Here is a 14,317-nt window from a genome sequence, read left to right on the forward strand (position 1 = left end):
TGGTTTTAAAGCACGTTGGCACAGCTGCTTGAGCCAGTGACAGGTTGAAAATGTCGGTCAGGACCCCAGTCAGCTGCCCAGCGCAGGCCTTGAGCACAGTGCAATCCACACATCAGTGGGGGAGAGGGGGAAGGGCTGGTGGTCTGCAGGGAGCACAGTTGTGATGGCCGCTTCCTGATTATCCCTGTTGAAGCGAGCATAAAAGTTGATACTGGTTCAGCTCATCAGGAAGGGCGGTGTCACCGGTTGGGTGGGTGGTGTTGGAGGGTTTGTAGTTCGTAATGGCCTGGATGCCTTGCCACATGCGTCGAGGGTCGGAGTTGTTGTGGAAGTACTCCTGAACCCTTGTGGCTGTGCTTGGCCCTCTTGATGCCCCTTTTCAGACTGGCTCTGGATGAGCTGGAGGCCTGCAGATCACCCGATCTGAAGGCGGTGTCGCGGACCTCACTGCATATCCATGGCTTCTGATTCGGGAACGTCTTGATGTTTTCTGATGGAGGTGACACTATCAATGTTGGTACTGATATAGTCCAGAACGGAGGTGGCAAAAGAGTCAATGTCCGTGTGGGAGTCCAAGGTGGCAAACATACTCCAGTCGTGTGTTGAAACCAGTGCTGTAGTATAGAGTCTGCTTCCTCTGGCCACACTTTGACTGCTCTCACTGATGGCTTCTCACGTTTAATGAGTGGTGAGTATTTGGGGAGCAAGAACAGTGTGAGATGATCCGACTGCCCCAGGTGGGGGAGGGGGGTGGCTTTGTATGCCCCAGCCACGTTAGTGTAAACATGGTCCAAGGTCTAGTCTCCTCTGGTGGGACAGGAGACATGTTGGTGGAATTTGGGGAGAACAGACTTCAGGTTGGAGTGGTTGAAGTCACCTGCAACAATAAAGGCTGCCTCTGGGTGTTTGGTCTGTTGTTTGCTAACGGTAGCATGCAGTTCTTTCATAACAAGCTTAGCATTAGCATCCGTTGGGATATATGCTGCAGTCATAATAGCTAATGTAAACTCTCTGGGCAGATAGAAAGGTCTACACTTAACCATGAGGTATTCAATGTCAGCAGAGCAGTGGCTCTCAATTAAAGCAGTGTCCGTGCACCAAGCTGTGTTTATATAAAGTGCACAGTCCGCCGCCTCTGGTCTTACCGGAGTCGTCTGCCGTCCTATCTGCCCTGAGCACGTGGCGTCCCGTTAGCTCAATGGCGCTATCGGGAACACCGCTGTTGAGCCATGTTTCCGTAAAAATCATGATGTTGCAGTCCATAATCCTTCTCTGAGGAGTGGCGGATTTAGCAAATTGGGGCGCTCCTAGGCGCGAATGAACGCAGCATAACAAGCTCCAATAAGCAGAAGACTGACTCGTCTTGTTGTGTTTAATAAAGATAATAAATAGATGTCTTTAGGATCACAAATTATATATTTATCAAATTTACATTTTCGCAGTTTATTTCTGTAGTAAAAGTATTAGTTATTGTTGTATGTATATATATATAATTAAATTTTCTTAAATATAGATCTATAGAAGTATATTTAGTTGCAAACAACTGGGTCGAAAGTAAAGAGATAATTTCAAAAAGTTCTGCCGAGACATTAGGGTGTTGACAGCGGTCACCATGGTGACTGACCAGGCCTCCAGGTTGCGCAGTCTGTTGCATGATGGGCAATATGGGCGGATAGGTCAGTGGCACCAAAGCACGGGGTGAGAGGTTTGAGGTTCGAAACCCGGCTCCGCCCGTCCCAAGCAGCCGACGTGCAGAATCGTAAGAAATACTTGAGTGTTAAGCGAGAGTTAACGCAGAACCAGATCCGCTTCCAGACCCCGGACCCTGCTAAACTGAGAGTGTTTTACTAAGACGGGACGCGGCTGTACCAGTCAGCGGAAGAGACATGAAAGACAGAGGACTGCCTGTCAGCGTGACCACACCGAAGGAGAGCCTGACTGAGCAGCCTGGGAAGCCCCGAGAGGTCCGACACAGCAGGGGACCAGAGGAGAGGAGACCAGAGTATTCGGGAGAGACTGAGGGCCTTCAGAAGACAGCCCTCACCTCCTCCAAAAGAGCCATCAACTCTAATAACCTCAGAAATGTAAGCTGAATACAATCGGAATATAATAAATTGAGAGACAGACGACGTTTCAGCTTTTGTTTTAATTTTAAAATTACTGTGAGCTAGTTTCAGGTTCATGGTATTGCGCATGCCGGCCCCCTGGCGTGGCTCACCAGGACACTTGATGGAACCGAGCCAGCGTTAATGAAATTGTACTTGTGCTTTTCCTACAACTTCAAATGTCTGCTGTGCAAAGGGTCCGCTGTCGGTTTTGGTCTAGGGTGGGATTTTGGGACACTTTGGGGATAATAATAAAAATCTAGAATATTGCCAAACAGATAAAGCCTCAGAGGCCTGATGCAAATGTGCACACATTGTCTACCTGCCAAGGCCCTTTGGAGACAAACTGTTTCATTTCACTTCCTTTAATGGATGTTTGTCGCCTACCTTTAGGATGGGTTTGATAAATTACACAAATCCTGTACACAATGTACTCGTTGCAACTCAAATCAAGGCCAATAAATCCCAAAACAGGCTTGTGGAAAATATTGTCATGGATACCAAATTAAAGAAAAAGCAGCAGGACTACAATTTCCACACTGGTCTCTAAAAGGTTTTTTCGAGCCTGGTCATGTCTGTGAGATCGGTTCACAAAATGTGAGCGGTTCAAATTTTGGAAAGAAAAACAGGCAAAACTCTCCAAGTGAACATGCTAACTACAGCTGCTACAAGCAGTAGCGTTAAATTAGGTGGCAAGATGTCGGGATTAATCAATGTGGAATCTTTCCATGGGAATTAACAAGAATGGTTTAATTATGGTAATATAGGGGTTGTTTGCTCATCTTATGGCGATAGAAAGAAACCATATCACGAGCAAACATAATCCATGAATTTGCCAAATAAATCTGTTCATTTGTCAAACCCGTACGATGTGAAAGGGGCCATGTGGTGAGTTAGCTAGCTCTGGAGTTAACTACTGGGGCGAGGTACTTAAACAAATCAGAGCCCTGGGGCCGTGTGCTGTGTGCAAACTGAGGGTTTAAAGTGATCAACTAGTTCATGTGTGATATCCAACGACAGTAAAGTACAGTACATTACCAGGTCCCTTCCTGCAGGGCCTCTGAACGGGACCGGTTGGACCTCAATGCAGGTTCTGAACAACAAAGCCCGGCACCCCCGCTGACTCGGACTCTTGATCGCTTCACTTAAATGAACCCATGATGCTTTAATAACAGACTTGTTTAACATATTCTCAGTTTGTTTGTTTCTCATATTTCATTCCAAATTGTTTTAATGTGTTACTCTTATTCTTGCTACTTACTAGATGCTCCTACCAATAAAAACACTCCCACATGCGACTCGGCTTCTGGGGGAACTGGACTGCTGTAGCCGCTGCTCGGGAGTCTCTATTGATTCGCCCCCACATTCTTCGCACTCTATTTGCACTGTGCGCCATATGTACCCTGTTGGTTTACTCACCAGGTGCCGCGCTTGGGTGTGCCACAAACAAGCAATACACTTGGAGTACCTTTCTCTGGATTGCTGTTATTGTCGCCCAGTGTGGTAGTTTAGCTGAGGGAAAATGTGTCTCCATGTCTCCTGGCTCAATTGATAAAAACAAAGAAAAAAGAAATGCTTCAAGTGATAGGATGACATATCTTTGAACGTCACTCATGTGGCCATACAGCTAACATTGTCTTCAACTCCATGTTACGCACAAAAACACATAACATGTATTGGAAAAGTAAGATCGGGTGTCATCATTTCCGATGCAATTATGCATGAAATAGACAGAATAAACCTGAAAACACGTGAATATAACAACAAAGCCGCATGTTGACAGTGAAGGCCAGCGTGCCGAAAACATTAAGATCTCAAACCAAACCAGAAATATAGCATGCCCTGATTTCAAAAGAAGGATCTTTGTTGTGGAAAGCTATTCCAAGGACTGTATTAGTGACGTTGCTTTAACTTGTCCTCTTTTCCGAGGGAAGTATGACCATCCCCATATAGATTTGGAAACTTTTGTTCATTTCTTAAAAATGTGACCCTGAGAATTATTAACACTTCCCTCTTCCTCGAGAAAGACTTGGCAGGAAAACACAGAGAGACGCAGGGTCAAAGATTATATATGTTAGCAGAATGGGACTGTGTTGCTGTTGTGGGCCATAAAGATAAGGGCATGATCGGAACGGGCTCACAGTAAACCGTAAAAGGGAGTCTTGTGAGATTGTAAACTAATGTTTCCGATGTTGTGAATGTACGTAATGCTGCCGGTGGCAGAGAAGCCAATGGCCGTTGGAAGGTGGAAAAAAAGACAAATACAAATTTAAGTTTAAGGTCAAGGAGCATAGTGGTGACAGAGAGGTCAAACACCCACACCACGTTAAATAACTAAAGCTACAACTTTAGTTCAACTCCAGCTGACCGTCACTGCATGTCTCTCTCATTTTCTGCACTTCAATCATTTAAGGCAAAAATTTCCAAAAAGGTTCATAAGAATATGACTAATACGTTTAAACTTATTGTGTAAAAATGACACAATATGCTAGAAAAAGAAAAGAGTGTCCAAAAAGGGAAAGAGTTTCTTCTCTGGGGAACATGGACGTGCTCAGTAAATTATCATGACAATGTCATTCATAAACGGGAGGAATGTTTGATTCGTAACCTGCTTTCACTCATCTTCGCTTCCAAGGAAGCTATCCGCATCCTACATGGATAGGTCATTCTTTGTAAATTATTATTTTTTCATGGAAATAATGTGAATTAAACTTCCTTCTTCCGCAATAAAGACAGAGCGAAGCCGCAGGGCCAAAGATCATTTCAAGAGGAACGGGACTGTTTTTGCGGTCATAGGCCGTAAAGATAAGTCGATGACCTTGTTTACAGTAAACTGTTAAATAGACTGCTCATTATATTGTAAACCCATATTTCCTGCGTTAACCTGCTTTGTTTTAAAGTGCTTTCGGACATCACCAGTCCGACCTCACCATGACCCCTGTTGTCTGTTTTCTAAGAGATGGGTGACTGAACCAAAATATAATATGCAGTCTAAGTCGTTTGTTTTTACAATTCACTGTTGGGATGTATTGCAGTGTACATCTCGCATAGAGAAGCTCAAAATAAGAAGTAAAACTTTTACCCCCAAAAACTAAACTCTTCACTCTTTGTTCTACTCACATGCATTCCAGCCTTCCACATCTCACCCTTAGCATTTGTTGGATGTGGGCTTTTTTATTTAAGTTCAACAGTGACTCTGGCACCTCGATTGTTGACAGTAAAGAGAGCAACGCAGGCAGGAAGTGCAGACGTGCTGGGTGCAAGATTCTAATTTCACTTAAAGACTCCTCGCCAGAGGTTTTCACATTGGAAGTATTGACGTAATGCGGCTGGTGGCTGCTGAGGTGTAGAGAAGCAGAGGGGTGTTGGAAGGTGGAAAAGCACCTTATTGTCCGGTTTCCTCATCACCTCCCACCAAGCAGGGCCAGCTAAAGTGTTGCGTTGTCGTAGGAGTGTTGCTCACGCCCCTGTTAACGCATTATAATAGGCCCTTTGTCATAGCAGGGTAAACACAAGTGTAACTGATTATATAAATGATGGTCCCATTCTTGTGTCAGAGCCATTCCAGAGAGCTAGCGTGCTCAATACCAGGGAACTGAGCCATCTACATGAAACACGGCAATAATTAATGTCATTATTACACTGGTGTAGCTGGTCCAAATCTACAATGACATGTCAAAATGGCTGCCGTGAAGAAGGGCCTATTTGAGGTATGAGCACTCGTTCAGACAGCTCGAATGGTTTAGAATTGTTCTTAGAAATGTGGACACGACTGACCAAACCATCTCTGTGAGGCCGTATAGACATTCAGGCCCAGTGTGGCTAAATGCTAATGCTACCGCCAGCATGCTAACATGTTCACAATGACGAAACTAACTAGCACTAAAAACAAAGTACAGCTGAAGCTGATGGGTCTTTGGTTTTGCAAGTATTTGGTCATAAACCAAAGGGTTTAAAACGTTTTAGAGTTCTCCGTGGTGGTGATAGATTAAAGGTTAAAGGGTTACCGAAGTCGTTTGTTGTGTCAACACTACGAGCGACATTAATCAACAAAACGGGCCGAGCAGGAACAGCTAAAGCGTTACGCCGTTGTCGTAGTAGTGTTGCTCACGCCCTCATTAACGCGGTCAGGTAGTTAAATAGCTAATATTGACCTACTAATCCCTAGTCATGACCTAGTGTGGCTGCAACTACAGCATTACTAATAATAACCAGCATTATAATAGACCCTTTGTCATAGCAAGGTAAACACAGGTGTAACTGATTATGTAAATTATGATCCTATTCTATTAAGTGTGTCACAGCCATTCCAGAGAGCTAGCATGGGAACTGGGCCACCGACATGAAACAGGGCAATAATTAAAGTCATTATTACACCGGTGTAGCTGGTACAAATCTACAATGACATGTTAAAATGGCTGCCGTAAAGAAGGGCCTATTTGAGGTATGAACACTAGTTCAGAGGGCTCGATTGGTACTTGATCCGTTCCTAAAAATGTTATGTGATCAATATTTTAAAAACATAGAAACAACTGACAAAACCCTTCTAGGTATTACATTAAACACAAGGCCAATATCATCAAGCCAGCATGTACAAACACTACTGATCATTCCTACCAGCTGTCCATGATGTAACATTGTATGTTGTACCCTGAAAAAAAAATTCAGAAGCACACGTTTTCGCCCTTGGTGGCCTTGAAAATGTCATATTTGCTCTCTACTGTTGGAATAACCATCAGGCAGAGTGGTGAGACCGTCAACATTGAGTCATTTTACAGCCCGTGCACACCCACACCCACACCCACACACACACCCACACACACCCCCACACACACACACACACACACACACACACTTACGTGTAGCCCAACCCAACCTCATCAGCAGCTTCACCCAACCCGCCATCCCATTCGACATCTTCCTGGAGCTTATTACTGTCACCCAGCCAGCCACTGAATCTTTGATGTGTCTATAATATAAAGGCAAGTTCATGGATTCCAGCAAGGGGAGTAAACAGCTGATGATTGTATACCTTCGCCTTCCTCAAAGCACTCGCAACTCGATGCCCAATAAATTACTTTGCTGATATGACACGGCAGTTTTTGTGTTTGGGTTACTAAATAACCCAGTCAGTCGGACAGCTGTTATTGCCGAGACTATTGCTAATGGACCAGAGCCATTAGTCATTACCATAAAATAAAACGAGTCATAGTCATATAAATAAAAAAAAGTCTTACACACACCCTGTCTGTCTTGCAAATCTTGACAGCAGCCTCTTCCTGTCGGATGAACTTTTGTATTTATATATTGAATGAATGTTCACGAAAGTCTTTGAAATGCAGATTATGCTTCTGCTTGAAGGTGATCTCATCTTCTCAGAATAAACATTGTTTTTGTCATTTACTTGTCAATAAAAAACAACTTCCCACTTGGAGCAGCTCGGCTCCAGCTGATGTGTCATGCTGGCCAGCATCACTGTATGCCAGTCAAGAAGTGGAACAACAGGCTTTTCCCGGAGAGCGGCGCTCCGGTGGGAAGGCGGTCCTCTCCGGCCACCTGTTCCCTTATCTCTCCCTTCATGGAAATGAACCCTTTACATATATTGTGTGCAGCTTTGCGTCCTTTTTGTGTTTAATATCCAGTGCACTGGTGTTACATCGGCTGTCTCCTTGCAGTTGGTGTGTTGTCATCCGGGGAGGAAAAGGAAAAAGATGTAGAGCATGTAGAGTTTCTTTTTTTTCTTGCAGTGGGAGAAATCCTTGATAAGCAAATTAAAAGCCACAGTCAGTACAAGATTGTATCACCCTGAATGTGTTTGTATATTGGAGTTTAGGGGTATTTGCATAAAGTGTGTGTCTTTGTGAGGTTGGGGGGGGGGGAGATATCCTCAGAGACAGGGGGGTTGGTGAGAGGGTATTACTCTCCTTGAGGACTTTAGGCTTCCCTCCCTCCTCCCCCACCGCCTTAAGGTAGAGGCACTGTTCTAAGCATTTGCATAAAGTAATAAAGTAAATAAATAAAAGGGAGCAGCCAGAGCTTTGCGCAGGTGATACCGGCCAACGGTCGCAGAGGAAGGAGGACCCAGCCAGAAGGAGGACCTAGAAGGAGGACTCAGAGCTGACACTGACACAGCAGCTCTCACACAGCCTCTGGGCCACCCGACACACACCTACACCTGCCTGTGACTCCAGCAGAGCCCTCACTCCTGTGACAGAGGAGCACCTTGGCTGGGAAAGGCAGTTGACTTTGTTGCCAGGGAAATGCATGTGAGACCGCAGAGGGAGTGAGCTGAGGCCGGAGGAGCAGAGAGGACCATCCCATAACTTCTCCAGCCGACAGGTAAACCGAACCTTTACTCCTTTAGTTTACCCTTGATCTTCTTTTTGTTCTTGCAGCATGCAGTTTGTTTTCATTGAGGCAGTTTCTTTTGTAAAGTCAAGACCATAAATGAATAAAAAAAGAGATACAATAATACAATTCAAAATCTATATAATACATATATATATATACATATATATATATTGTTCTTTACCACATGTGCTATCTGTACACGATCAGGTCTGTTTTTTGCCCTCAGCCTCACGTTCAGTTAAACTGTCAGCAGCAGGTTAAACCCCCCGCAGTTTAAACGGCAGGTAGATCAAGTTTCATTTGCTTTTCAAACGGAGAACAGGTTAGGGCAGCGTTGTGGATGACAGTTGAAAGAGACAAGCAGCTGAGTCTGACACAAAGAGGTTGGAAAGAAGGGCAACAAATACATTGGGTGACCTAAGCTGTGATTTGTATGCCAGTGGGTCAGTGGGTCAGTTGTCTGATAGCGACAAAGGACTGTCAATTGAAGCGGAGAGCAGAATACCATTCAGGCTGCGTTCACACCAAAAGAGAAGCGAATTCTCGCGGTGCTTTACTCGAGTGAGTTTGTTTACTCGCCGGACTATTTGTGATCTCTCGCTTCATTTGCGCTAGAAGCGCTGGAGAGGAGGCGTGGCTTATCTTCATGGAAACAGTTCATTACCGCCGTCCACCATGGAAGAAATATCCACTATTTGTACATGTTGTGCCACAAACGTCGGACAACTGCGTCTCGGCTTGTCATTCAGGGGTGATGGTGGAGGACCACTGCCCCGGACCAGTGGAGAACCACTGACCCGGATCAGTTGAGAACCACTGACCCAGATCAGTTGAGAACCACTGCCCCGGACCAGTGGAGAACCACTGCCCCGGACCAGTGGAGAACCACTGACCCAGACCATTGGAGAACCACTGACCCAGATCAGTTGAGAACCACTGCCCCGGACCAGTGGAGAACCACTGCCCCGGACCAGTTGAAAACCACTGCCCCAGACCAGTGGAGAACCACTGACCCGGATCAGTGGAGAACCACTGCCCCGGACCAGTGGAGAACCACTGACCCGGATCAGTTGAAAACCACTGCCCCGGACCAGTGGAGAACCACTGACCCGGATCAGTTGAAAACCACTGCCCCGGACCAGTGGAGAACCACTGACCCGGACCAGTGGAGAACCACTGACCCAGATCAGTGGAGAACCACTGCCCCAGACCACATCGGTCACACATGTTCTTAGCAGCTCACTATTTGTTGGACCAGAGTTTTGTCTCAACTGTGACAAAAAAGCTTTGCACAAAGTTAATGTAATAACGTGCACTTGATCTTTGGTACAGTAATGTGCGTTATAATATAATTAAATTAAATGGATTTATTTTATAATATTAAGAGAAATCTGCTTATATATATTTTTACATTTATATAAATGCATGTACAATATTTTTACACTTGAAGAAACAATAATCATTTAACAGTATGCTCGGGAGTAGTTACATTTATACATTATGTATTTATATATTCAAACCGGCCCTTTGAGTATCTCTTTTCTGCCACAAGAAGTCTCACATCTAGACCATCTATTCTTTTATTTGCTCTAAACCAATGCAGGGAAGGTGTAATGTGTAAAATATGGCTGCAATCTTTGTTTAATGCATTCCAAAACAACAGACTAATATTTTCAACAGAATGTGAAGAAGGTGATAGCGTTGACGTCGTGTCAATGACATCCATGTACAGGAATATAACAAAATGAGCAGCGCAACCTGTCCTGTCTTGCAATACCACTTTGTCCTCGAGAGGCGCTAGTGAGTTCCTGTAGCGCCCACTCTGCCACTCATCCACGGCCCGTGTGTGTTAGATACTTTGTGTTGGATTACATCCAAAGTGGCAAAGTAAAAGCAAAGCAGTAGATTTCAATTGCACGTTCTTTAAGAGCCTTTTAAGGTAACCATTTTAGATATTTATTTGCTTTCATTTGTCTCGCAGCTGTGTTTAGCACACTTAAACGGCCTTATTTAAAAAAACGATCCAAAACTGTATAAATATTTGAATGCTCAGATTTCCTTGAATTTTTCATACACACACACACACACACGTGTGTATATATATACACATATATATACACATACATACATACGTATATATACAGTGCCTCGGCAAAAGCTTCACTTTTTCCACATTTTGTTATGTTACAGCCTTATTCCAAAATGGATTAAATTAATTATTTTCCTCAACATTCTACACACAACAACCCATAATGACAAAGTGAAAACTGTTTTTTGCAAATTTTTGCAAATCTATTAAAAATAAAGAACGAAAACATAACATGTACATAAGTATTCACAGCCTTTGCCATGATACTCAAAATTTAGCTCAGGTGTATCCTGTTTCCACTGATCATCCTTGAGATGTTTCTACAACTTGATTGGAGTCCACTTGTGCTGAATTCAGTTGAATACTGTGAATACTTTCCAGATGCACTGTATATATATATATATATATATATATATATATATATATATATATATATATATATATATATATATATATACACGTATATATGTGTATATATATATGTGTGTATATATATGTGTATATATATACAGTATATATGTATATATATATATATATGTGTATATGTGTATGTATATATATATATGTGTATGTATATATATATATATACATACATATATATATACATATACATACATATATATACTGTATATGCATACAGTATCTACACCACCTTTCAAAAGTTTGGGGTCACTTAGAAATGTCCTTATTTTTCAAAGAAAAGCACTGTTTTCTTCAATGAAGATAACATTAAATTAATCAGAAATACACTCTATACATTGTTAATGTGGTAAATGACTATTCTAGGTGGAAACGTCTGATTTTTAATGAAAAACACTGGAGTGATAGTACATTAATGATACATTGTGTTCTTAGAAGAGTAATGGATGATTAGAAAACCATTGTGCAATTATGTTAGCACAGCTGAAAACAGTTATGCTGAGAGAAGCTATACAACTGCTGCAAATGGAGGATTCTTTGATGAAAGCAAAGTTTGAAGAACAAAATTAATATTTCAAATAAAAATCATTATTGCTAACCTTGTCAATGTCTTGACTATATTTTCTATTCATTTTGCAACTCATTTGATAAATAAAAGTCTGAGTTTTCATGGAAAACACGAAATTGTCTGGGTGACCCCAAACTTCTGAACGGTAGTGTATATTGTCACGAACCGGGCCGCATGGCCGCGACAACAAAGGGACACACACACAGGTAATCGTTATCAGCAAGGGTTTTTATTTAACTTAGGTAGTCTAATATAACTGAGGTAGCAAAACAGTGGTGTGTGGAGTCAGTAGTTTCAGTGGTGGAGGTGAGTGCATGCGTGGGAAGTGTGTGTGCGATGTTGTAGGCTGTTAGGTCAAATCATACTCTCCTATAGACAGCCAGTCGGGGTCTCAGGACAGCGAGGGAGAGAGGGCTCCTGAGTGCAGCGCTTGCACACAAGGCCCAGGTGTTGCCAGCGCTGCTGATTAGCTCAGGTGTTCCTACTCTTCTGATGAGCCCTTGGCCACGCCCACCTGCAGGGACACGAGCCAGTGGCAGAGAGGGTCGTCACAATATACATACATACATATATATACTGTATATAGTACAGGAGACTCTGGGAAATGACCCCGCCAGATAACATAATTCCAATGATGAGGGGAGGCTTAGAACTGATAAGGAGGTGTAACCATACAGGAGAACCTGTCCGCGTGTCGCTAACACGTTTTTGAGTTCTAGAGAGACGGAGAGAGCGAGAGTTGGCGGAGCAGGAATTTCCAAGGGTAGATGGAGCGATTAGACGGAGAACAAGGTGGGACTTTGTCTCGATGGGAGTACTGGGGCAGGACTCGCCCTCGGGGCACAGAGAGGAGAGCACCTGTGCTCCGACTATCCATCCCCAACACACAGTCTACTTCACAGTATTTAACCGCATCTACCGAACCCACAGTACGAGTGAGAAGGTTATACCAACAATGTAATATTCTTATCATAGATCTAGAAGAATTGGACAAGGAGGCCGTGATTTGGCCCGGATGACTTAACTATCCAACCCTGCGGGTCCAGGTGGCCTACGGTGACCCAAAACCCAGTCTATTACAACCTGCAATGTTCCTGCAGTTTGAAAACACGTGCTCAGAAAGTCACATGAACAAAGCAGCCTGTGTTTCTCCCCGATTCTGTTCCAGGTAGCTCGCCCTAAAAACAATCTTTCATCAGCTGTTCAACGCGAGAAGGGCCCAAGGGCTCCCGGTCCCAGCTGGTGTGCGCCTGCACGCTACGCTGCCTACCGTCACAGACAAACCGCCGGAAAATGTGTATTTAACCCAAATCCTATAAGTATTAAAGGTGTTGGATTAAAAGCCTACAGTAGATTTCACGAGCTTGAAATAGTTAGCAAAATAGCACTATAGGATTATACTCTTTAAATGAATATTCACAGAAGTATCCTTCGTCATCCGTTTGCACTCTATGCTCAGGAGAGGCTCTTATTCCTCAGACATTGTCCTCTCCGTTCCTGTCTTGGCATTGATTATTGGCATGACAACATTGATTATTGGCATGACATTGATTATTGGCATGACATTGATTATTGGCATGACATTGATTATTTGCGCTCGTTGGTGTTGCTTTGGTAAATCCCCAATTGGCTCATTTGTCCCATTTTGCCTCATATTGGACCTTTGTAAATTACTCATTGACAGACCAAAATCCTGTCAGCCTCGTAGTAATATCTGTGTGGCTAAGCGTGGGTAAACAGTACAAAGTGTAACTTTCCACTTGCACTGATTGACTGAAATCCTGTTAACTTGTTGAGATTATGGTGTACAAGCTGCAAAACACCATCTGCAATATGAAATCTAATCTGTACTTGTCATCCGTCTTCTCTTTTTTTCAGACAATTCAGAAGTCAAGGACAGACGAAGAAGGGCCGGCGAGTCCGAAGGAGACTTGAACCAAGAAGACGAGTCGACTTTTACTCCCGAAGATGGAACGGTCGCCGCAGATTTGGCACATGCAGCTCGGCTCCCAGGGCGCGGCTGGGGAGCTGAAGAAGAAGGTGTCGGTCATGAGCCAGCCGGAGTGCTCCATCTGCTACAACACCTACGACAATGTCTTCAAAACGCCCAAGGTGCTCGAGTGCACCCACACCTTCTGCCTGGAGTGCCTCTCCCGCCTCATGGCCGTCTCGCTGGCCGACCAGGACGGTAACGGCGGCAGCAACCGCCTCTCCTGCCCCTTCTGCCGCCACCCCACCACGCTGACCGAGGACGGCCCTCCGGCCCTGACGACCAGCCGCGAGGTCCTCTGCAAGCTGCCCAGCCACCAGCAGCAGGAGGAGCCGGTGTGGCTGGAGGGCGAGAAACTGTGCTATAAAAGCGCCGACTCGGGCGCCCCCGAGAGCTCCAAGGCCTTCTGCATCTGCATCGACATCGGGGCCGACAAGACGGTGGACGCTCCGATCCAGACGCAGCCCAGAACTTTTGGCCTGCTGAACCGGCTGGCGGACTGGAAGAGGATGGTGCTCTTCATCGTGCTCATGGTGCTGATCGTTGTCGTCATGCTGTGGCCGTTGCAGTGCGTGTTCAGCACGGGGAACATGCGCTGCATGCAGGACCGTGTGGAACCCCGGCCCACCATGATACCCACCACTGCGTTGCGCCTGCTCACCAGATCCCCCCCACCCCCGGTCTGACGGAGTAAACTCAGACTGACTGGACTTCAATGTCACTGTACATAACTTTGACATTTTATGTGCATTCTATTTCTATCTAAGGGTAGGTTGTAATCGCCACGGACAACT

At 44.5% G+C, this 14,317-nt stretch overlaps 1 protein-coding gene across 1 annotated transcript; it reads left to right on the plus strand.

The window, feature by feature from the left end:
* The first annotated feature begins 8,164 nt into the window (after window positions 1-8,164).
* Window positions 8,165-14,317, plus strand: LOC117732976 (RING finger protein 223). The gene is made up of 2 exons (XM_034536208.1): window positions 8,165-8,444; window positions 13,412-14,317. The coding sequence occupies exon 2, from the start codon at window positions 13,502-13,504 to the stop codon at window positions 14,207-14,209; it is 708 nt and encodes a 235-aa protein (XP_034392099.1). The 5' UTR covers window positions 8,165-8,444; window positions 13,412-13,501; the 3' UTR covers window positions 14,210-14,317.

Source organism: Cyclopterus lumpus, chromosome 7, assembly GCF_009769545.1.
Source record: "Cyclopterus lumpus isolate fCycLum1 chromosome 7, fCycLum1.pri, whole genome shotgun sequence".
Lineage (NCBI taxonomy): Eukaryota > Metazoa > Chordata > Actinopteri > Perciformes > Cyclopteridae > Cyclopterus > Cyclopterus lumpus.